Below are 24,779 nucleotides of genomic sequence, written 5' to 3'. Positions count from 1 at the left end.
TGTGTGCTTCCTCACAGTGTCACGAAGGCAGAGTTGTAGCGTGCTGGCTGTTCATTTCTGGTGCACAAGCGATGCTACCTGGGAGGTTCGTACCACGTTACCAAGGGAAGGCAAGCTACACTCCTGTTAGAGAATCCAGTTCTCTCCCTTATTCCACCCCTTTCCGTGCTTCCCCGAGCTTTGCTGGTGGCTGTTATTGCTGCTGGTGCTGGTGTTCCTCTCATTGGTTTTGTCTAGCCTGGTTTCTTGCAAATGGGAACAACCAGGAGGAGATCAGCCTGTATGGCCAGAGGTTTGCTAGCACTCTGAGTCCCACTTCTTCTGATGCCTTCTCCCACTAGAGAAATATATTTTTGACTGAGTGCACAGCTCACTGGCTCAGACACAAGATAGATGCCTCTATAATGCTTCATAGTTTTCATATAAAAGTACGCTATGAAAATCCCATCTTCAATATTAGTTAAATTCAAGTGAAATCTTGTAGTAATCGCACAAGGCGTAAATAATGATTAGGCCCATGGCGATAATAAATAGTCTTGATCCATGTGGACTGAGAATAACCAAGCTCTGCGTACAAAAACACTGTGATGTTGGGTTGGTCCTTGATCTGCTGTCACACCAAGAGCCCACAAGGCAATGTTACTGTTTCAGTGGCACTGCCTTGTAGTGAAATTCACAGTGCTCAGCCTCAGCAGCCGCTCAGTCAAATTTAGTCTGAACTCAGGGAATACGTTGCAGAGGGAAATCTGGCAAAGAGCCCTCGTTTCTTTGGTTTGGTGACTTCTGGTGCTGTTGCCAGCGAGCTGCTCTGTCCCTGGCTCCTCTGGGGTGGCCGGGCCAGGGCTGCCGACATCTCCGCTGCGGCAGCCACATCCCGCTGCCTCAGGACCTGTCCGGATCGGTGGTGTTGGAGGGAGCTGAAATGTGGTCAGCCGTCTGCCGGGGACTAATGCAAAAGCTCTTCTTGTCTGCGAGTGTGCCGTTTTGATAAATAAACGGTTGATGCTAATAGCGACAACAGAGTTAGCCCGGGGGGCGGGAGCGGAGCTCCGATATGCTGGTTTTAGGGGGGGGATAAGCAGGGAGGGAATGGCAGACCCAGCTGTCTCTGATATTAATGCGATAAATTAGTGTCCCCAAAACAAATGACTGCGGGGGGCAGAGGGGACCAGCGTGTTCTTGCCGTCTCTTGTGGTCTCTCCCCACAACTGCAATGATTCTTGCCCATCCTCAGCACAGGGCTCCGAAAGCAGCTTTTGGTGTTGAATAACAGAGAAGAGCAGGCTCCGTGGCATTATTTTTACCTCCGTGGAGTTGGGCAGGCTGAGCCCAGCTTACGCCCCCAGCAGCACCCCCTCCTCGCCGCATTCGGTGCAGCGCTCCTGATGCAGCCTCACGTGGCTGCACAACGGCACAAAGAGGGCTCGAACACTGCCAGCCCCGCTGGGGCAGCTCCGTGCTGCAGCAGGTGAGCGGGCTGACCTGCTCTCGGAAGCCAGCGGCTCTCGCTCCTGCTCCCCTGGCACCGGCTGGACGAGGAGGGGACGGTCGCGAGGAAGAGGAGAGCAGGGAGGCACGGGCCAGGCTCCCACGCAGCCAGGCGCGGCGGCAGCAAGTCAGTAAGTCAGACTGCACCATTTTCTTCTCACCCTGCAGAAGGGCGATGTGAGGAGCTGCCGGGAGCTGCCTCCTCCCCCAGCTGGTGGTTATGCTGAAGTGGAGCCTCCCTCCCAGCCAGAAGACACAGCCTATCTGGAGGAATCCCAAAAGACCTTTCCAATTTGGTGGTGTGTGTTTAAAGGCCGATTCTTTTTTTTTTTTTTTTTTCTTTCTTTCTTCCCCCCTAGCTAAGCTTGTATTTGCTTGCAGCCCAGCTGAAGAGACTTCAGGCTGCTAGCAGATATCTGCCGGCTGCTCTTCGATTGCGTGCGTGCGGCTGTGAGCGCTTTCACACATTGCATGTGTGGACAGGGCTCTCGAGCTTCTGAATTATGGGTGCTGCAGAGCTGTGACCTTTCCTGGGGAGTCGCAGGAGGAAGAGTGGATTACGCCGTGAAGCGCTGCCTTGAGGCCGGTGCCCTCCCGAAAAAATTAACTCACCTGGATATCCGCCTGTGGTGGGAACGGCTTCCCTGGAGCGGGTGTTCTCCTCTCCAAAATGGCTCATGCAGCCGCTTCCATTAAGAAAGTTCGAGAGTCTGAACTTGAAGAGAGGGAGAGAAACCTTGAGAAGGAGAGGAAAAGGCAGCGGAAAATCTCTAGGGCAGATCGGAAACGCAAGGTACGAGGGGAAAAACTGCCCCTTCTCCCTCTTCCCCCCATGCCCTTCCTTCTGTGTGTGGTGCTTCCCAGGGGTACATTGCCATGTGTAATGCTCCGTCTGTCATTTTCCTTCTCGATCATCTCATATTTGCCCTTTGCATCCCTTCCCGTCCTCTGTGCCCTGCTGTGGACCTAGCCCAGCTGCAGCAAAATTCGGGTGCTGCCAGGCATGGCAGCCCCCAGCTACATGGGGAACAGGCGCATGGAGGTGGCCATGGCACACCAGTGCTGCCTTCCTCCCCAGCAGGGCTGGGGATGGTTTCAGCACGCAGGAGCCAGGTGCTTCATGCCCCGAGCTGATCTGGAGAAGTTGGCAGGGAGGGAGGTGGCTGTGCTGGTGCTTTGCAGTGCGACGGTGTGTTTCTGTGCTTCGCGGCACCATCTCTCCCCCATTTCCCATTTTTAGCTCCGGTGCCCGCAGCGGTACCAAGAGCATCGATGCTAAATGCTGCACACAAGACCCCTTGTGTGGAACTAGGTGGATCAGCCGAGCTGTTCGGTGAGGTATCAGTAACCGATGCTGTGCTAGCAGCCGTGATTCAGTGTATTTACACTGCACACTGCAGGTGTATTTTTCTGGCTGTGGCCTGAAACAAGCCTGCAATCTGTTGTCTTCTTGTGTCTGTCGCTGCTGGCAATCTCTGATTCTGTTAAGGCACATCTATTTAGATGTTTTGGATTTTAGGGAGGTTTCTCCTAATTTATAATTAACTGTTGTTTCCTTTCTGTGCTAGAGATGTGGAATGAAGTCTGGTTACCTTGGAAAACAAACCAACCAACCACAGAATAAAAATAAAGAACATAGATGATTGATTTGCCAGATCACTCTATGGTTTCCAAGGACACAAGTAACGTACAGTGGTGGAGAAAATACTAAAGGACCCAAAGCTGCTGTTAAGGACAGCTCTAGGACTAGGCTGCATCAGGAGTGCCTGCGTTAATGCCTCCTCACTGCTGGTTCTTTTCTCCTATCTCAGGAATCTCTAGACTGCGATACGCATTAACTCATTCACTGACACCATGTTTTGACCCATTCTTTATAAATATCTTGCAGAAGGGATAATATCGAGATGTAATCTGTCCTCTTTTTCCTTTCTGCTACGTTGCATGTAAACACAGAGCTCCCTGTGAAAGGGAAAAAAACAGAATCCAGCAATGCAACGTTTGAATTTACAGAGCCTTTTGGCAAATGTCTAGGATTCAGAAGCCATCTGCTCCCTTGGCATACCTGAGAAATTCTGAATTCGTTCTATTCCCAATCTTACGGATTTCATATGCAGAACTGCATAACTTAAATAAAATGACTGGGGCTGTTCTGATACCTTTGGGACCTGTGGGTCTGACCTCCCTGACTTGTAAAAGGCTCTGTCTGCGGAGTTCATTAAGTTGCGGTATAATTCTCTTCATCAAAACACGAATGCCATTTCTAACGCAGGCACTGCTCGGGTGCTGGGGCAGATTGCGATTACTGTCCTAATCCCCTAAATGGGACACTGCAGCATAAGGGAGTTTCTGTGATTACGTTCTGGATGCTGGAATTCTCTGCAAAATAGCCTCCCCCCGCTTTTTTTTCCTATGTGTGTGTCTTTGCTGGAGGGTCTTTTTCACATTTGCCAGCACCCATCTCAGTTATTAATCACAACATGTGCTGTTTTTCCTGATTTTCACATCTTCTGTTTCATTCAAACGTGTATTCCACTACTTTAATTAAAGCGGGATAGAATTAATCGTGCCCCTTCTGCTCTCTCTTTTCCGAGAGCGCTGCACTGGGAGCAGGCAGGCTCGGGCTGTATTTGTGCTGGCGATAATGTATGGGGATGCAGGCTGCATGGCAGCTGGAAATCTAGGAAATACCAGCAGGCTTTGCTGAGAAAATACAGGGAATGCTGTGATGTTTTGCTTCTCTTCCTTTTTAATATTCAGCAGCGGCCCTCGCTCCTGTCTCCCTTTTGCTGCAGCTGTACCTTGCTGTTACATAAACAAGTGCTCGGCTGCACCCTGAACTTGCCTTCAGATGGAAGGGGTGTGGGCTGGGTCACGCATCTTCCCCTCGCTCCTGCTGCATGAGGCATGCAGCAGCACAAGTACGGGTTTGTTTAGGTCTGTGTATCTGTGTGCATGCCCATACTGTGCGGAGTGCATCGTCTAGCACAGCTTATATATGTATATGTGAGTATGTATACACACACACACCCATAACATCCACAATACACACAAAATATGTAACGTTATGTAGAATAGGTAACAGAATATGCATTTCTTCATCAATTTAGGTTTTATATTTGTGATGTCCATGTATAAGTGATAAGCATACGTTTAGGTATGCCACGTAAATTGCTAAGGAAAGGTAAATTGCTCAGTGCAGAAACGTGAGCGTCTCCTGGTAGGTGCAGAGCCCTCCCAGTTGGCGTTGACTGCCTTGGAAAATGGAGGCTCCCAACAAATTGCATGTGTAGGCCCACGAGAGAGAAAATGTAAAGGACTATTGTTTGATTGCTGCCAGTACTTAAACTCCTTCAGCATATGGGGACGTGGCCCCGGGTTTGTGATGTATTCACAAGCTACTGCGTTGCAGTGACTGGATTTTCAGTGCAACGGAGATCCGTTTTGTTTGAGGGAACTATGGGAGGAGAGGGAGTATGCCAAGGAGCAGTTACTGTGAACTGTCTTTTCAGAATCTCATGTATATGTGCCACACGTGTACTGATTGACGCTGTATGCATCAAGTACTGGCGTGGCCTTGCGATGGAAACTTCCTCTCTGCCCCTGGAACACCCTGGCTATGCAAAAGGGGGCAATAAGGGACCGTGGCTTTATCTCTTCAGTCTGCCAGCATACTGGGCAGCTGTCAGTGCTGTCCCGTGCTGCTTCTAGCTTCCAGGGATGCTGCAGGTATGGGAGCTGCCCGTTCCCTGGAGTATTTTTGCTTCACGCTGTTTTGCAGTGCAGTCGGCTTCTGTCTTGATCGCTGCATCACAAACCATGGCTGTAGTTTCTGTGCCTCTTGGGGAGGACCAGAATCTTCGTAAATGTCATTATTTCTGCTACGTGACGTGGCTCTGGACAGTAACAATGCCCTGGCCATTAGCAGAGTCAGGAAAAGGACCCACATCAGCAGCATTCATGCTCAGACGGTGTCTTTTCAGGTCTTAGGCATCTGTAGTTGTTTAACAGATTAACAGAAGTATTCCACACCCATCAACAGGAAAAAAGGCTCTTTGGAAGCTGACAACAATATTAAGACCCTCTCCTGCATTCTTTCTGAGACTGACTTGATTTTTAAAGCCACTTGACAAGGATTGCCTCTGCTCATTGTTCATCCAAACGGGCAATTTTCATTTATGCATGCAGTCTTTTCTTGCAGTGTTGAAAAACACGTACTGATGCAAATGCAGCATAAGATGTCTGTGTGTAAACATAAAACCACTGGTCTGAATAGTTGCGTGGATACCTGAACATGTCAAGAACGTTAAAAGCCAGACGCTAACAGAGGAGGTGAGCAGGTTAAGATGCAAATGTAGGTTGTATCGATGTGTAGGCATGGCTAATTCTCCTACAGCTGAACTCAGGATGTGCAAGGCCCAGCTCCGCTTGCCTCGCCGTGTCCGTGTGAGAGAGCTGAGTAGAGCTCATCTTTTGCAGAGCGAGGAAAATGAAGGGCTGTGGTTACGTGACGGTCACTCTCTGAGTCAGCAGCAAAGCTGGAATTACAGCCTTGGAATCCAGCTCCCTAGCCCCTGGCACTATGTAACACACACTTGCTTTTCCCTGTCTGTCATACTTTTCCAAGCAGAGCTTCCTGTCTTTGCATGTGACAAGTGTCTAGAAAATTTAAAAACAAACAAACAAACAGCTCTCACCACGAATAACCCCTCAAACAACAACAAAAAGCTGTTATCAAAAATCGATTCAGCTGTCAAATGAAACTGATTTTTGAACGTACACAAATGGTAAGTTGATCCATGTTACCCTTTTACAGTCAGCACTGAGGACAGAGTTTGACCTCTGGGTTGTGCTGTCAATAAGAGGGTATTTATGTAGTATTTAAATACACAGTTTTACAAACCTTTTCTTTAAACTTTTTAAATATATATATGTATATACATATAGATGTGTATATGGACATATACATATATATATATTTTAAAGGCCAGCCTTATGATTTCAGCATCCCTTAGCAACTTACTGTAAAATTTCCTGCAGTATCTGGGGTATTCACCATTGCTGGACAAAAGAGATTGGGAAACAACTGCGCATCAGTGAACTTTGTCCTTCAGTCGACACCCTAAGTACTGTCAAAGCTCACATGTAGCTGCTGCTTCTGCTTCTAGGCAGAATCTGCAGAGGGACAAGGATGGAGGGAGAAATAAGGAGCTGCTGCTGTCAGCAAAATTCAGGTGTGTGTGTAAGAGTCAATGCTAAATGGCTTCTATCACGTATCTGCAGAAGACAGTGACTGAATTTTCTTTGGGTTCCTTCAACATCAAGCCTTTTTCTCACATTATCAACTCCTTTTTGATGGACTGAATATTGGAAAGAAATCTCGTGTTCAGAAATTCGTGTAGAAACTGATGTCACATTTGTCTCAGAAGCAGGCGGAAAAACCCATTTGAAATTCAAGCCTACTTTCGGCAGGGGAGGCGGGTGTTGGTGATGTGGTACAGGAGGCTGGCAGACGTGAGGCTCATCACTTTGGAGAGGGCCAAAGCTTCAGCGAGGAAAAGTAGGCACAAAGAAAATAATGGGTGCTTGGGCATGCTAGAAAGAAGTATCCCAAAGAGGAAAACGTGTTGAGGAGCAGGCCTTCGCTCTTGGTCACTTGGTGCATGGATGCCAAGCGAGCATCTCCTCTGGTGTGAACATCCTTCATATTGCAGCTTTAACCTCCTGGTTTTTCTTGAGCACTGAACATGTCTTGTCGGCTCAGTGTTCTGTTCGTTGCCTTGACAAAGATCTTTGTGATTCACCAGAATTTCTGGATGTTTCAAATGCCTCTTCAACCACACACACACACAGACAAAATCTTTCTGGTGTTTCATAACCAAGTGTTTGCGTAGATGGTGCCTACTCCTGATGCCCTCTGAGCATTTACCTTCTGCGTCTCAAACGTCTGTTTTCATTATGTAGATACTTCTTGGGATGAATATAATACCACACTGTTTGCTTCTTTTTTATAAAATGGAGCCTCTTTTGATGACACTGTATTTCATAATGAATTGGTATTTGCTGCTTCAGTTTATAGGCGTCCTATCTGAGAGGTGATGTGTGTGTAACCGCAGCAGCGAAGCTTGCAAATATTTGGGATTTGGTGGCGATGTTCTGAATAAGTTACCAAATGACCATTATATATCTGTTCACATCTAACATATCCACTGCACAGGAACTCTCAATGCATCTGACTTGAATGTCCCGTGCAGTTCGTCCTAGGTGAGTTACCTGTGAAGTTCAGCGTGGGTTTAATCTAAAAGAGGAAAACCAACTGGGGCTCCAAAATAAGTGCTGATTAAGCCCTGTTCAGCCTTCTGCAGATAGGGAATGCTATCGTGCCAAGTATCATATGTATACATATATGCATATGCCTTCTGTATATGTGTACAAGTATGCTGTAGTGCCAAGTATCATTATTTGTCTAGTTCATTTTTCTTTGAGAACCTTGCATTGTCTGCCGTAATTAAACTGGGCATAAATACACAATATTCTGAAACAAAGTGGCCTAAGGGTTGTAGTAAAGACCAATGATACCCAGTTCCCTTGTTTCTGATGGGCAAGGAGCCATCTTCATTGCAACTTTAAATCTACTCACCTTTATATAGGTTTGTTGCCTAACCATACCATGATTTATACGTGGCTTTTAAATTTAATTTCTGTGGTACGTTTGAAAGACAAGGTTTATTTCGTCTCAATAAATCACACGTAAACTGCATTTGCAAACACAGATCCTTTACCTAAGCGTGTGTTTGGAACCTTGGGTGGACGTGCCTCTTTGCAGCTTTAAAATGAAAGAGAAAAGAGTGTCTCGAGCCAGGACGATGGAGTTGGCTCGTAGATAAGTATCATGGGCTAAAGATAGTGGCAACACTCATTTCTCATGTATTTGGTGCAGAGAAGCAAGCTTGGGCCTGGGTCTGGGTCCAGCTTGTGTGACACTCCTTGCCGAAAGCTGGAGCTGTGCTTCTTCCATAGCCATGGGAAGCTGGAGTGATACAAGCATGTGTCTTCATTTCTTTCTCTCACCTTTCCTCCCCAAAGGAGAAGAACACGTGGGCTCACAGCACAGCTGTTAGGCATTGTACACAGGAGGAGGAAAAACCTGTTGCTGCTGTGTTCCACCTATCCTTTGGCCCCGCTAAGCTCGCTTGATGCAATCCCATTTAATGTTGTGTGCTTTGGATTTTATGGCTGAATTTAATTGCAGTGTGATTGCTTCCATAAAGTTACGGAAACCCCCAAAATGCCAAGGTTTTCACCTCTCACTCCATCTGTTTCAGTAAAAAGAACTTCTTTTGAGCTTTAAAAGAGCAACTAAGAGAGAGGAGAAATGCCAGCAGCTGCATGAAGGAACTCCAGGAATATAACAGGTGTCAATCCTACTTATCTGGAGCTATCAGTGAATCCAAAAAACAATTGAAGCCACATTTATACATTGAAGGAAATTATTCTGCATAGACTTCTGTGGCTTTTTGGCTGTTTGGTTTTGTTTACCTTCTGCTCTGACGATGTCTGATGTCCGTTACGCTGGTGCCATTGTTTGCACCTCCAGAAGAATTATTACTTTGTTTCTGCAATTTTCCGTTAAGCAGTTAAAAAGAAGAGTTTTAAGGGAAGTCTCCCAAACACAGGCCAAGATCAGGAAAAGAAATATAGATGTTTGATGTTAAACTGTGAGACGTCAAGCTTTGGGAAGCTGGCTTCTGTCATTTAGTCCTCCAGGCATTTATTTCCGTTGACCTCCTGGCGGAAGTTTGGCACCTGAGAGAAGTAAATAATGGCACACAACCACTGAGAGGTCATACTTCAGTGGGAGGTTTCGAGCTGTGCTCTGGTGTTTGTAGATGCCAGCATCTACATGTGTTTGTATAGCACATCCCGAGCCTAGAAATGGTGGGTATGTCAGGAGCAGCTCAATTGCTTTATTGTCAGTCAGGGAACACTTCTTCCCCTGAGATGAAGCCCTGCCTGGCACAGACTCCCTGCACAACCAGACTCTGTTGCTGGGGATCGGGAGTGCAGGAAGCATCTGCCCTGCAGAAGGCATTGTTTGTCAGCCTTTCTTTGTGAACATCCGTCCTACTATTGCTTCACAATTTAAACATTTTTATAAGCACGTATGTCTTGGTTGAGTGTCATTTGAGTTTCTTCCTTAAGTGTTAATAAGTCATCAGAGTGAAAACAGAAGCAGGCATTCCACGTACAATTTGGGATGCTGTCTGATATTTAACTCCTTTACAGCAGTTTTAAAACTCTTTTGGTGTTAATGCCTTGATTAAGCCTATAAATTGGTGGTTAATGAGATAACTGGCAGTCATCCTTTCAAGGCCTGGTCATATTTGAATAAGGAAGTACAAATTTAGGAAGTAATGTTTGTTAGTCACACGGTGTTATGCTAAAGATAGTGTAGGGAATAGGACTGAGCAAAGGATAATTCTACTACCGGTAATTAAGGGTTTTCTTCACCAATCTAACAGAAAACTTTCCCCTTCAAATACTTTTCCATACTTATTTGCAGTAAAAAAATTATTGCACATTCCAAAGTAGAGACTTGAACTTGTTCAGAAAAAGTTCCCCTGATCCTGGTGAGACCTGTCACGTTTCCTGTAGCACCTATTAGCCACCTAACTGCGTGTTGTGTAAGTTCCTGGTGCTGCTAGCGTGTCTGTGAGCTTGTCATGAGTTTTATCCAAACTTAAGATTATTTCTTTCACAGAATTTTAACAAAATACTACAGCTGATGGTAAAAGTGTTTCCATGCTTCATTGACTTGACTGTCCATGCCCATACAATAGCTTTTGAAGGCTTTTTGTTTGTTTTTAATAATGCCTGTTCTCTGCATTGATGCAAGCAATACCTTTTGTAGCATCTGCCATTATAACATTGGGTATGTTTGTCTGAATTGTGACAGGATACTTTCCCTGACTGGGAGCTCATACTTAGGGGAACATGCATGTTTGCCAGAGCTGTGCTCCTGGACTTCCCTGCGCCCTGATGAACGCACCTGCTAGCAACCTCTCCGAAATGAAGACAGGCCACAGATTGCTCAAAGCAGCAGTTCTCCTCACCGTTTGGTGGAGTTGTCCGGCTGCAAACAGGGATAGGCACTGCACACTGTTACCCAGCTGTGTACCCGGGCACATGATAGGAATTACTGAAACCTGACTAATGGTGCTGCATGAGTTTCAGATGGTTCCCCGAGTTGGCACTGTACAAGGTGCTAACATGTTGGCACATTCTTTGGTTTTCTCTCAGGTAATGATTTATAAAATTCCATGTAACGTGAATTCACTCAGTGCTTTGATGATAGTATTTCAGGGATTGGTTCAAAACTATCTCAACATTTGTTCCTTCCCTAAGACCCTCCTCATGCAGATCAGTACAGATTAATTGGTAGCTGCCCTTTTACAAGTGACTGAAAACAAGGCTGCAGTTAAAAATAAATAAATAAATAGATTGTAATTACTGTCTGTTCGTTGATTCTTATGAAGAATTTAGCGTGCTGACCTCTTCAAGATATAGAAAGTTTATTTGCCGCTTAGGGCTTCTGAAAAGAGACAGGTTTAAGGCAAGGAGCCTAAATACGTTTCAGAAGCTGTATTTGGCATTTCAGTCAGCTTCTCATCCTCCAGCAAAATTTGCACTAAATCTGGTGGTCACTGTTACCTGAGGAAGAGAGAGTAAGAAAAAACAGAAGGAGGAAGAGAAAGAGCACTGGAATAAAAAAGTTGTTTGCATGTGCGTTGAAAAAGACCATTGAGACTTAACATCTATGAAAGAGATGGTTATGTTTTCCATGACCTGCTGAAACAATGTTTTGTATTTGAAAAATAATGTGATACTGCTATTGTACCTGACCTGAGGAAGGATGTGCATTTCTTTTTCCCTAATAATTGGGATCTGCATTCTCTCTGTTTCTGTACGAAATAAAGCCATTGCTGAGAAGCGGCGCTCCCCCAGGGTGGGCATAGCCCTGATTTCCCCAGGCTCGTAGAAAATGGTTTCAGCCTATGGAACCGTAAGGACAAACCTTTCCAGGCTGTTTTAAGTTCAATAATTTAGGCTTAATTTAAATTATTTACTATTTCTAGCTTGTGCTCTGCCAGGATGTCTGATCAGGACATGTCAGTGCACAAAACCAGTGGAGCTGGCAGTGCAGCAGCAGGGTTGCACAGAGAAAAGCTGGTTGGTGCCTCGCTGCCCCCGCCAGGATATCACCAGGGGTGGCTAGACCTTGTTCTGCCTTCTTACTCTGCTTTTTAAAAAGTCTTATTATTATTATTTATTACTTGTAAGGCACCGAAGCATGACGAATTGCATGCAGTATGCTGCCAGTACTGGCACTGCTGTAGCGCTGGGAGGCTTTACTGAGATTTACCGAGCAGGAGGCCCTGATCAGCCTGCGGACCACAGCCCTGCCCCCAAGGACGTTTCAGTCTCGCTGATGGACGTGCTACCAGCCACCAGGACTGCCTGCAGGGAAGGAGTCATGGCCGTTGCCCATGTTCCCAGGCTACGTGGGCTCGATCCCACTGAGTTAAGGCAGGCAGTGCTGTAAGTTACGTCTGGTTTAGCCTCTGCACAGGGTCTCTGCAGATCTGATACCAGCTCTTTTAGTTGCTGTTGGAAGGTTATTGAAATAGGACCAGTGATCGTTCTCAATATAAAGCTTACATTCTTACACCAAATTGAAAAATGTATTTTAGGTAATGGCAAAAGAAGGAAAAAAAAAAGTTTTCTAAATGGAGCCTATTTCATTTTATGTTGCTCATTTAAAAAAGTATGTGTGAATAGATTTTGGTTCCAGAATGCCTTGACTTTGCAGAAGTAACTCAGTGAAAATGCTGATGTGAGCCTGGAAGTGACACGCCAAGCTGCTGTGTGCAAAGCAGGCTTGGCTTTAACAATTATGGCATCATTTTGCAAATGGCATTTGATGGAGACAAAAAAGTGAATTAGGTTTGAAAAAAATAAAAGTTATTTTGTCTGGTCAGTAGCAATAGCAACTGATGTGTAGCAGCTAAGCTCTTCGGTGGGAGTGCACGGAGAGACTCCATGGCAACTAGTGGGAAGATGTGCTGGAGTCTGGATCCTGCTGCCGTGTTTGTGTGGAGCAGCCAGCCTGCTCCAGGGTTGTGCTCAGGGTGACAAAAAAGTCCCTGAGCTGTGTTCTGGCTCCTGATGCTCCCAGTGACAACACACACACTGCAGCATTGTCTATAAGGCGGAGAAACCGCTCGGCCGCTTCCTCGGTAGTAATTTATTTACGAACTTCGCTGTCCTCGGGTACAGGCACTGGCAGCACGCACTTTAATAGACCTGTTCCCAAGAAGTAGCGCGTGGCATTACCTCGGTGAATTACACAGCCCAGAAAAAGGTTTCCCAAACAAATGAAATCAGAAATAATTAACAGCCGTACACAGAGCTCGCTCGGTAGCAGAGCTCTGCATTGCAGCACGGGGCTTCTCGTGGGCTGAGGGAAGGACGGATGGGCTTTGCCATCTCCCCGTGCTCCTAAGGCAGCCGCAGCCTTAACCCCCTTAATGCAGTGTTTGCCACCCGACGTGCCTGCGGCGCAGGCTTGCAGATGGGCACGCAGGTATGGGAGGATCCGGCGCAGCTCCCTGGAGCTCCGAGCCTGCGGCATCACCCGCACAGGGCTGTGGCTTGTCGGAGCTGCACAAGGACACCCTGAGGGTTCGTCCCCAGAGCATTTGTAAGAGCAAGCCTTCGGTGCCGTACTCCGATGAAATCCTCAGTGCCTGTTTGTTACTAGCACTGCTCATTAAAATGGAGGGGAAAAAGGAAGTTCTCCAGGAGCAACTTAGGAGGAAACAATTTAGTGCTTCAGCTTGTGAATATGCAGCCTGTAGGAGGGCTGGTGGTCGCCAGCGTTCTCTTTATCTCCATCTAGCCATGTTCCTAAGGCAGCCGGGTAATGTAGCAGTAGCACTCCTTTATTTCTAGCAAGAAATTGTAGTTATTTTGTAGGCACTACACTGTCATAGTAGTAATCATCAGTCCAGAAGCCTGAAATGCAAAAAAGGTATCTGGGATTTTTAAAAAAAATATTTTTACTTTTTTAATGTTAGCTGGTCAACCCAGCTTCAGTATGCAAACATAATAGCATGGGACAGAGCACTTGAGAGGAGCCACCCTCCTTCTGGAAATCATTTTTGAGAGAGTAGAAGATAATTTAGAGATAGGGATCTACAAGTAAACATTATTAGAGAGCACTAGGTTTTATAACTATATAGACTATAATCTTAATTCAGTAAAATCCCTGAAAGATTTGCTAATGATTTCAAGAGATTTAGGATTTTTTTTCCCAGAACATTTCAGATAGAAGATAATTCACCTCATATTATGTAACCATCTTAGTGCTTTATATTTTCAAATGTAATTTGTGAACATTTGTTCAATTTGTGTGATAGAGTTACGTGGTGGAGAAAGGGATTATTTATGGTGGAAAATAGTGTTGTGCAGCTATACCTTCAGGACTTAAACGTTCTTTAGATAAGTTTGTGTTCTGTTCAAATTGTTAGCTTGTTAGCACAAGGAGAGCTTTGGTAGTCAAGAACTATTTATAAACTGTAATAATGTTCTAAAGATAATGATTAAAATAATTAGCAGGGGCGAAGAGAGCCTGAAAATCACAAGTGGAATTGGAGAGAGATTTGCACAGGCAGAGGGATAAAACGAAGGCAGGCTTTTCTAGCGCCGGGAGCTATAGATGTTCATACGTCATACGCGGAATGCCTCTTGAAGAGCAAGTTTGCTTGCTTCAGCCTTGTAAAGAAGCTAGTGCACTTCAACCTATTTGAACAGAAATCCTAAATATTCTTCTGCGCTTTTACTTTTGAAAGTACTTTCCAGTAGTTGAGATCCTTCCAGTCAATGGCCCTTTATGTTTGTTCAGGTGACTCAGTTGACCGCCTCAGGTAGGGCTATCTGATGTAGTCTCCTGTTTGTTTCGTTGGAGTGTGCGGGCAGCAAAGAATGACGTGGTCCCTGTGATGGAAAGGTGCTTGTCCCTGTGGTGTATGAGCTCCTGTGATACTCTCACTTTAGACTGAAAGATGAGTAAGTGAACACATTTTAGTTCTTTTTTGTGCGTGCTGAAGTTTTAGGGCTTCTTAAATTAAGTAAGCTGTTACGTCTTTGAATTCCTCGAGTCATTCACACAGGAACTTTAACCTCCTCCAGATTTGTGGGGATGGGAGACCCTTATTTGCCATGAGAAATAGTACCAGAAATTCTGCAAGAATCTTCACATCCTAAATACTGCTTCAGGGCATCTGTGGCTTTGTCATGGGCATTTCTTGCACGTGTTAAAAATAGGGACATCTTCACTGAGCAGAGTTAATACCGTGCCAGGTGGTGGTCACTGAGCAGGAAGAAGGGTCAAAGTTTTGCTGTGTGTAGGTAGCTTTCATTTGACACACATACAGAATGCTTCCACAGAAAATACCTTGCAGTGGACACATAGAAGAATTTTCTAATTTATATAAAATGGTCTTATTATTAACTTTTTAAATAACAACTTATATAAAATGGTCTTATTATTAACTTCTTAAATAACAACTTCAGCACCTTTAGTCCTTTTATAAATATACGTGGATAATCAAAAGACCCATGGAACTGCTGAAGTGTCCAACTGATAAATATCGGAAAAGCATCTGAAGAATTTCAAAAAAGTGATTAAGCAATTATACGCAAGCTCCTGTCCCAATAGCATGAACGTTAAATACCTAAATCGGTGTGTTGCTTAGCCCCTGAACAGAACTTCCGCTACATAGACTGAAAGCTTGACTTTGCAGGCATTTGGGAAAAGTTGCTAAGCGTTCATCTTCACAAAAGGTGAAATACCATCCTCATCCTCCAAAAGAATCACGTGGTCCTGCAAAATTGGAGCCATGGCCACCTTCTTTGCAGAATAGGAAGGAGTTTTGGTTTTCTACTTGCTACATTTTCAGTTCAGGTCCAAGAAAAAAACACCCCACAAATGTTTAAGAATTGAATTTTCGGTGACAAGCTACCATGCTTTCAATTCTAGTGATCTTTAAGCCTTTACTTTCTTGCATTTTTTCTCCTTCTTCCTAATATTATGCATTAGAAGATCCTAAGTTTTCTGATAAAATCTGGCACGTTCTTCCTTGTGATGAATGTGACTTTTTTTTGTACTATGTAGCTTATGGAGTGAGTTTAAGATAAAAGGGAAAAACTAACTCTGATTTAAAATTCACTTTTAGAAGCAGTAGGTTTTATGTTAAAACAACAAGGAAAAAGCACCAATTGGAATGTCCCATGCAGACAGAAATGTTGATGCCTCGCTGCTTGCAGGAGGACTGAGGATGCGTGACCGTTGGTTGAAGAGGCTGTGGCTTGTAAGAAAGGTGGCTGGCAGAAGCGCCCAGGGCTTTCCTTCCTTGATTTTTGTCCTTCAGAGTCCTTCAGTGAAAAAGGGAGCCTGACCAGGGAAAAACTGATCCTCTTGAAATCCAAAGGCAAAGATCATGTTGACTTCAGTGGGTGTTGGAGCAGGCTTGCAGAGAATGGATAAGAATAGCCAAATATTCTTAATCAGACAGCTGCATCCCATGTATGTGGTGTTGATACCCTCCCATAAATGAGTCATCCTTTGCAGTAATAAAAAAAGGCTTTCATTTGTCACTCTGAATGCAGTAAGACTTTTCAGAAGTCTCACGTAGGCTCTGAGGTCTTGGACATCATATTAATTTCCTGGGAAATGTTGGCCACTTGAATTATTTTATTATACAAAACCAGTTTCTCTATTAGAATATCAGTGCATAATACATATACTTCCCAGGGCTTTTTGTGGCTGTTAATTAGCATGCCATATAAAATACTGTTGTATTTTTTTTTTTCCATGTTATTTTTACTCATTCTGATTGCAAAATGGAATTTGAGTGGGAATTGTAGCCTTACTAATAAGGCTGTGGATGAAGACTGGGGCTCTGGGGCTTTGCCAGTGGATCTCCTCCATGACCTCAAATCTGAACCTGGCTAAAGGTTGCCTTCCATGTATGTAAGATGGAATAATTGTACTTAACTCTGCTTTGCAATACAATTAATACTTTTCAAAATTCATAGAAATAATCAGACTTACAGTTTCACTTTGTTGGTGTTGATGTAACTTATTATACTACCGGTTTATACTCAGCTATGTCTCAAACATGGCACGTATTTCGCGTTTGTTCTGAGGGATTATCTGGATTTAGTTCCCGAAGGCACCCATCTCACAGGAAAGTTCAGTGCAATGTTCCATAAAACAGGGAGCATCTATAGGTGGAGTGGGAACATTGGGACCTCTTCCCATTTCTTTTGAATTTCTTGTAATCCCGGGTAGCAGGGAATATGATAAAGCAGAACGCCAACCTAATTCTTCACCGATACGGTGTAGGCTAAGGATCGATGAACGATACTATTTCTGTTGCTAAGCACTTAATTAAGTGCATCGGACTTCTGTGCTGAGGGTAGCTGTATGAAAACACGCTGCTCTCTGAAACAAAGGGTAACAGAAGCCAGTTCCAGAGAAATTGGAATCTATTTCTGACCCTGCCTATTAACAACTGCACTTACCTAATTGGAAACATATTCTTTTTCCATCGCATGTAATTGAAATTTTATGTCTCTCTGTCCCATTTGGCATTATGAAGATGCTGGCAGGGAGGAAAGCTGGAAATCCAATGTTAAAAGAACGCGTTGGCAAGGGAGTGGTTTGTGGAGGCTTGTGACCTATTTTCCATCTTGTAATTGCCTCTGGGCCAAATTTTGGTGCTCGGCCATCAAGCCCAAATAAATGAGCTGTGAGAGTGACAGAACGGGGCTGGTACTACAGATGTGAAAAGGCGAGGGCTGGATGTTGCGAGCAACGTGGAGCACAGTTGCTTGGTCCAAATTCTGCTGCCTACCTGGCTCCATCCCCTCGCACACTGGGGTCCTGGGACTTCATTCAGGACAGGGGGACAGAGCCTGGGGAATGCCCATTGCTGAGCATTTCCCCCATTCCTGGGGAAGCCGTAGGATATATAGGACAATTCAGGAACATAACTTATTTGGTGATAATGGCATATTACATTTATAAGGTAACAGAATTTAAAATGCTACCAGCACTTTCCTTGACATGTTTTTCATATTGAAAGAAAGTACAGGCTTTGTGAAGGGTCATTTTATAATTTTTTCTGTTTCTTGCTGGCAGTAATTTTTTTTTCTTTTCTTTCTGTTTGCTTTTCTCTTTGCTTTTTGTTAATTTTAGTTGACATTAATTGAGCTTACTAGCATCTAATAGCAGTTTTGTCTTATTTGATGAAACTGTAAACCAGCCATGACTCTGCAAGGACTGCACTGTAAAGGTTGCACAGATTTTTTAATATTTATCTTAGGATCTGCAACCTCAGTTTGAGCCAATATAACGCCAATAAATTTGAAGAACAAATAAGCCGACTTACAAGTCAAGTTCAGATTTGAAGGCAACTCACTCAAAGTAATGCACTTGATTTATGTGTGTCCAGGAGCAGAATTGGACGTTGGTTCAGTTATTCTCCCTTTGACAAATACCTTAAATCCTAATGTTTAGTCATGCTTAAGGTTGAATCCAGCCAAAGAAGAAGAGCAATTAGCATTTGCTGTGAGAAGCTACCAGTGGGAAACAAGCAAACCAAAAACCTAAACGTAGGCTGCAAAGGATGTACTGTTCCAGTTAATTAAGCTCAATTAGGTATCTCTGGCAAATCTAGAAACTACTATTATATTCAGATATTATGCATTGACTTTAAATAAGAGTGATTTCCTCTTTAATTCATGCAACCCAATTCCCATTAAACCTACTTAAAAGATTTATACATGGGCTTAGTTCTAATCTTTTGTATAGGAACAGTTTAATAGTTCAGGTCATATCTTTTCTTCCCCAGCAGGACTGTGCCATTAGTGCCATTAATTTCTTTCTGGTTGGCACCTTGGTGGCTTTGTTAGGGCCATGTTTTTGAGCACAGTCACTCATCCTCATATCATCACTGAATTTCTATGAGTGTGTCTATACAGCTGACCCAACGTTTTTGGCTGGGTAATTACCTGAATTTATTAAGAAGCACAATCCAGACATCTGAAAAATACTAATGCCTTTCCAGATGCACTTGTTGTTATTTTGAAGAAAAAGTAGAAAGCTCCTCATCGAATAAGCATTATGTGTGGGAGAGGAGGAAGAAATAGAAATACTTTGTACCATGTTGTTTCACTTACAGTAGTTGTGGTCCTGGAAGTCATTGTCTGCCGCACAGGCAACCCAAGTGTTCATCTTCCTTTGAAATCCCAAATAATCTGTCACGAGAATAAAATAAAACCGTTGCCCTTGAAAACAAAGCACAGACTAGAAGGCGTTGTCTATACACTGGACAGCACATATCAAGCCCTTTGAATTTCCTGGGCCCTTTGCATCTTAGCAGGCGGTTGGTTGCCTGAAAGGCAAGGGGCAACTGGTGTGACTGCTCTTAAGCATTGAATTGCTTGGATGCTGTGTGAGAGATTTTGGGAAAAGGAGCCGGGATGTGGTAGAGGGCATCTGTGATTACTCAAGCTGTTTGTAATGACACTTCTCCCAAAATTGGCTTTGGAGAGAATCCATTTCTTGCGTGGATCTTTTCAGGAAGAAAAGGCTCTGCGCTCCTCCTCTGAGTTTTACAGGTTGTGTGCCGTCAGGATGAGGATTTCTTGTCAGGTATTAGGATCTCCAGAGATATTAGAGAGCGGCTAGCTCATGCCATTAGTACACCTCACAAACTCGTATGTCAAAAGCTATTACTTTTTTGTAGCAGGGCGATGCCTAGAGAGGAACAACTCTGTAAGTACATTATATGGGGTACATGGTAAAATGTACCTGTTCCATAGCATCCTTTATGGAGGCTGACCCTGGCTAACCAGCGGGGCTCGGCGTTGCCCTACCAGAGGCTTCCAGTCCCTGCCCTGCCATGGCAAAGGTAGGGTCACTTGCTCGGGGCTCTTCTAAAGCCTTGAAATATTCCTGAACTAGTATTTACTTGGTCGACTCTTTCTTATGTGTTTATTTCTCTTTCTTACAAAACTTTGGCTATTTTCCCTCGTGTTTATTAGCCACTGTATGTGCACCGTTAATATCGTGCATATCACAGTGTCATGAATTATGAACGGCAACTGAATCAAGTTTTATGGCATTCTTACGACTTCTCTGGAAATAAATGTCTCACTTCTGTCATTGTGCTTTTTTCAGTTCTCTTTAATTTATAGATGTTGCAGTTTTTAATAGGCCTGAGAGACCACAGTACACACAACTTTGCCTTTTTCTTTTGTCAGATGCTCATAATCTCTATTTTTCATGTATCCGTAATTCAGAATAGCCACAGAATTTCTTTGATGAGGGCTTGGTTGCAGATGATACCCTTGCCAGTATGTCCTTTGGTGTTTATATTAATTGCTTGGAAGCTTTTATTTTATTTTTCCCCTGGGTAGCACATCCAACTAGCTGATAAACTCTGTGAAGATGTTGTTTCGATCATAAGATCTCAAACTGTAGATTTAATACTGGGTATAGTTACAATAATGAGAATTTCTTCAGTTACTTAGTGTACTCACTTGCTTTTCATGCCATTTTGTCCCTTGTTTGGATGATTTATATAACTGTAAGGCACAAATTGTTGTTTGCATGCAGAAACCCAAATCCTTTATTGTACTCTGTTAAAATGCTTTTGATTGCTTTTGGAAGATTGTCATGTCTTATTTATCATCCAACACAAGCCACTTCAGCGTGGGGAAAGACAAAGTGTTAGTATATGAGAACTTAGTTTTATATCACTCCTATCTGTTTGTTTACAAGTGATGAGTATAGCATATAACTTTTCATTTAATGACTCACTCTTTCTTCAAGGATTGGGAAAAACAAGCCTTTTAGAGTTTTTTCCTCTGCACAGAAACCTTGTCAACTTGTTAGAGCCAGAGACATCTGCTCAGTAATGCCAGGTTCTGTTTTGTTACTTCAGGTGTAGCTAGTGGTGTGCTTGGTTGAGCATGGATAAGTAACCCTGGCTATAATATCACAGAATAGAAAATTACATTTCCTTATGGTTGTAGTTCAACTACGTGTAAATCCATTTTGCACAGCCAGGTTGTTTTCAGCATTGATACAGATATATTCAGTTTTCAAAATGTGTTTATTTATATACATAGATAAACGTATGTATTGATTTGTATTAATGTCTGAATTTTGGGGAGGATTAGGTTTAGTTTTCTTTAAGTAGCACTAGACACTCTTTTTCTGATTTTTAGTTTAACCATAAAGAGATATTTACTAGAACAAATAATGTAGTATTCAAGATGAAAGTATTTTTCTACCAGATGTGCCAGATCTATGTAATGAGCCCTGAGATAATAAGCAGGCACAGGATGCACAATAAAGAAGAAACCAAATAAATGAACTAGTGGTATGTACGTTAAGAACATATTATTGTATACATCAGCAACCTCTAATTACTATGGGAGAGTAAAAGCTTGAATCAAGGGTACAATACCAACCAAAAATATACAATTCTTTGCTAATTTCCCTAAGAATAGGCTTTTTTTTTTTTTTTTTTTTTTTTTAAAGGCAAGTACGGAAATGGAAAAAAACCTGCTGCATATAAATTATATCTGATACTCTTCCCTGTTTTGTACCTAAGCTGGTAGGTGACACTGAAGCTTGTGTTTCTGCACTCTTGTTTGTGATTTCCTGGAGTAGTTCTTAGATATTGAATCTTCAGCTTGCCTCTTTCTCTTGCCATAATGTCTGTCCAGACAGTTGCCTTCTTTGAGACAGGAGGATCCTTTTCTACTCAGTAATTTCAAGCAATTTTTAGAAATAATTATTTTACACAGACACAATTAAAATTCATATTAATATTAAAATAAATTGTGGGTCTTTTTAAGTGTTTTAAAATGTAAACTCATTTCCCCAGTTCTGCAAAATGTCTGATAAGATCATATAACTTGCAGTTACTAGCTATGACATTTTGAATATGTTAGGCTCTAAGTAGGCTTCATCATCCTGCCTAGGACAGAGCTCCAGGGAAGGCAATAAGTTAGCTACAGAACATTTTTCTCTTTGAAGCTTCAGTGCAAAAACATTCAAAGCTTGTGATAACGTAACTTATAAAGGAGGAAAAAACCCCAACACCCAACCTTCTACTTTAAAACAGTATTGTTATTTTCAGTATTATACAATGTTTAATATGAGGAAACTTGTCATCACCTGCACTTCTTTATGTTCCAGATACAATACTCTATGATATTTAATACAAGTGCAGCATTTTGTAGTGTTTTCACTATTTTTCTTCCATGCACGTTAATTAGTTTATTAGCAAAATATTAAATCTCAGACCAAACCAGTTGCTCTGTTTCATATTGCTGTTTTGCTCCATCTTACTGCAGTTGATTAATCTCTTGCTTCCCGTTAGTGGTGTTGCAGATACTACTGCTGCATAAACAAAATATAGAAGGACAATTGGCATTTGGACAGAAGAGCGCTTAGACCTGAATAAATGCTGGGCAGTAGCCTGAAGAAAGTTCATTTGAATGAAGGTGACCAAATGGCAAGATCTTATGGAAAGGAAGAATTATGTATTTAATACCGTTACCATTTATTCCTCATCGAATTGATGGATTCCTTTAAACTACAGTAAAGTGAAAGATACGTTGTGGAAAATGAGTATGTCTGTTATATTTAAAGGTGTATATGTATATATGCAAAGTTATCTTTTATAGAATGTATGTTCCCCTTGCCACCTGATTTTACATGAAGATATGAAACTTTTCTCTCTGAAAGCTGTAGAAATTTTCTAAAAAGTTGAAGTGAGAAGCCCGTCGGGAAGGAGGGCCAGTGTGATATTACTGTCCCCGGAACAAGGGGAGTAACCGTACGGTGCCCTCAGGGGGAGGCGATGGGGCGGTACAGCAGTCTGTATGGGACTGTTTCTCTGCACTCTGTATTTTCAGTACCAAGGACTTAAGAGACTGGGATTTTCAGAGTCAGCAGTGATCCCCTGCTGATGTATTCAGCAGAGCAGATAGAGTGATTATCTTTAGAGAAGAGGATTGAGGCCTTACTTGGATATTCCAAATTCTGAATGAGATAGCTTGACGAAATCCTACAAGATGGCTTACGGCAGAATTAGTATCCTGGCTGTGTTAAGGAACAAAAATTAGAGCTAATCAAGGGCCAGATATTTGGTTTAGATTTAGACTGAACTGCCTGAGACAAGCAGGCACCAATTAGCGCTTACAGCCACACAGGGATATAGATCAGCAAGTTCTCAAAAAACGTTTTACTCTTGTTGAGGGGAAAAAAAGCAATTAGATGCACAAGAAATGGTGATTGAAAACAGTTCCTTCAGCCTGCAGAACAAGGGTGGCAAGGATGCAAGGCCATGAAGGAGCAGAGTCGTGCAGGTGAGCCTTGCCCCGTTCACGGTCACGCTCCCGTTCAGGCCCTGAGCTGCCCGTGCGGCCCTATGGGTTCTGCTGCCCTTGCTTGTGAAAACGATACCCAGCAGCTTAAATAGGTTCAGATCATTTATTTTATTTCTTTTTACCTTCCTGTGTCACAGCCCTCGCCCACACACTCCCGTAACCTTGCAGGTGTCGTTAGGCGTAGCAGTGACTGTGCCAGACAAGCGGGCCCGGCGCTCGTTGGCCACGCTGATGGAGGTGAGGCAGGGCCTGGGCCACCGGGTAGCTTCACACACGTATAAATGCCACAATAATGTTAACTGCACCACTTGCTTACACTCTAGCCAGTGTTTCAAAGGGTTTATCAGACAGCATGTTTGAAAGTGAATTGCTCATACCTTAGTTTTTGTTTTGAAATTGTTCCCTGTGTTTTATCCGTGGCCTGCTACAGGCTCACGTGGCTTCTCTTTGGAGCGCGGTCCCTGTCAATTCACCAGGGAGCCATAAATATCTCAGCATAGCAGGCACTGTATAACCTTCTAAAATGTTATTATTGGGTAGTTTATGTACTTTGTTTTAAAGCTTCCTGTGAATTAAATGATCTTTTTCCACCGGTGTCACACACCTGCGGCCCTTCAGGGCCTGAAGGACAGGTTATCTGTGCCCACCTTCCACGGGGAGGCGAAGACATATGGTGCTACTCGGATTAAGAGCTCTCTTTGTCGCTGGCTGGAGAGGATCGTTATGCTTAATGTGTTGAATGATTCACCATCTAAAGCATAGCAAAATGATTTGGCCTCTTCAAAATGGCTCAGAACAGATTTCTGCAATTGATTGGACTCCAATTATTTAAGCTGAAAAGGATTTGCTGCACGGGCCTCTGTAGTAGACAACTGCCTTTTTATAAAGACTACCTGGCTTTCAGGAATTACTTGTGGTGCCTGTGTGACCGAGATACAGTAAATAGCAGAAGAAAGAAAAGGCTGAATCTCTGGGAGAACAACAATAGCATCATTAGCATTATTGTAAAACATGGAGCAGCATAAATGATATAAAGGCATAAATCATCAGAGTTGATAATCCACACAAACTCAACATCTGACCCGAAATAATTTCCAGAAACAAGTGAGCCATGTACTACTCTGCCTTCCTATTGAAGAATCCCTAAGAGGGAAATTTGGGGATTTATGTCACTAACAGTATATGTGTTCTGATTTGTTGTGATGCTCAGAATGAACTCTCTCCCTTTCTCAATTTTACCGTCTTGTCATTTATTCTGCAAGATAATGTCTTTTTTAATTAATCTTCCAAGACATAGGCTTTGCCATTCCCGGACTGGTGAGTGGTAGCCATAAAACTAAGTCTCCATCTGGAGATTAGATTACAGCCTTGGTTTCACTGCTTCTCACTCATTAGTCTTGGAGCTCTTAGTTGAGGTTTCGCAAGGAGCAGCAAATCAGTGGTTTTGTGTTGCACTGTTTTTCCTGATGGCCGATAGCAAGACAGTCACAGTGTAGAGATGTGTCTATTTATCTCAAGGATCTTTGGAAGACAGAAACTGATGGCAGAAGCAATACTGTAATTAAAAGAGTAAGCTTTTGTTGATGATGATAATTGCTAAATGCCTATTTTTATTCTTGGCTACATTGTGAAGCATAAAATAAATACAATATTATAAAAGTGCAGCATTACATGTACAAAAACATTTCTTTCCATATTGTTTTTTTTTGTTAATTTAACATGACTGGGCAAGTCATGGGTTTCTCATTTTTTTCACT

The 24,779-nt window shown here is 43.1% G+C and overlaps 1 protein-coding gene across 8 annotated transcripts in view; it reads left to right on the top strand.

Moving 5' to 3' along the window:
• The window catches only part of ANK2 (ankyrin 2), a 351,779-nt gene that overhangs the window by 161,320 nt on the left and 165,680 nt on the right, over positions 1-24,779 (top strand). For 2 of the 8 annotated variants that reach the window (XM_035325598.1, XM_035325599.1), the window contains exon 1: positions 1,963-2,281. The exons of 2 other annotated variants lie outside the window; for them this stretch is intronic. In XM_035325598.1, the coding sequence (XP_035181489.1) occupies positions 2,159-2,281 (123 nt within the window). In that variant the 5' untranslated portion in view covers positions 1,963-2,158. Of the gene's footprint in view, positions 1-1,913; positions 2,282-24,779 lie in introns of those variants that run through there. 4 more of the 8 variants (XM_035325569.1, XM_035325594.1, XM_035325595.1 and 1 more) reach the window with 4 other exon arrangements.

The sequence above is a fragment of the Oxyura jamaicensis genome, chromosome 4 (genome assembly GCF_011077185.1).
Source record: "Oxyura jamaicensis isolate SHBP4307 breed ruddy duck chromosome 4, BPBGC_Ojam_1.0, whole genome shotgun sequence".
NCBI classification, from domain to species: Eukaryota; Metazoa; Chordata; class Aves; order Anseriformes; family Anatidae; genus Oxyura; species Oxyura jamaicensis.
The sequence above is the reverse complement of the archived record's forward strand: the minus strand, read 5'-3'. Positions and strand labels throughout refer to the sequence as shown.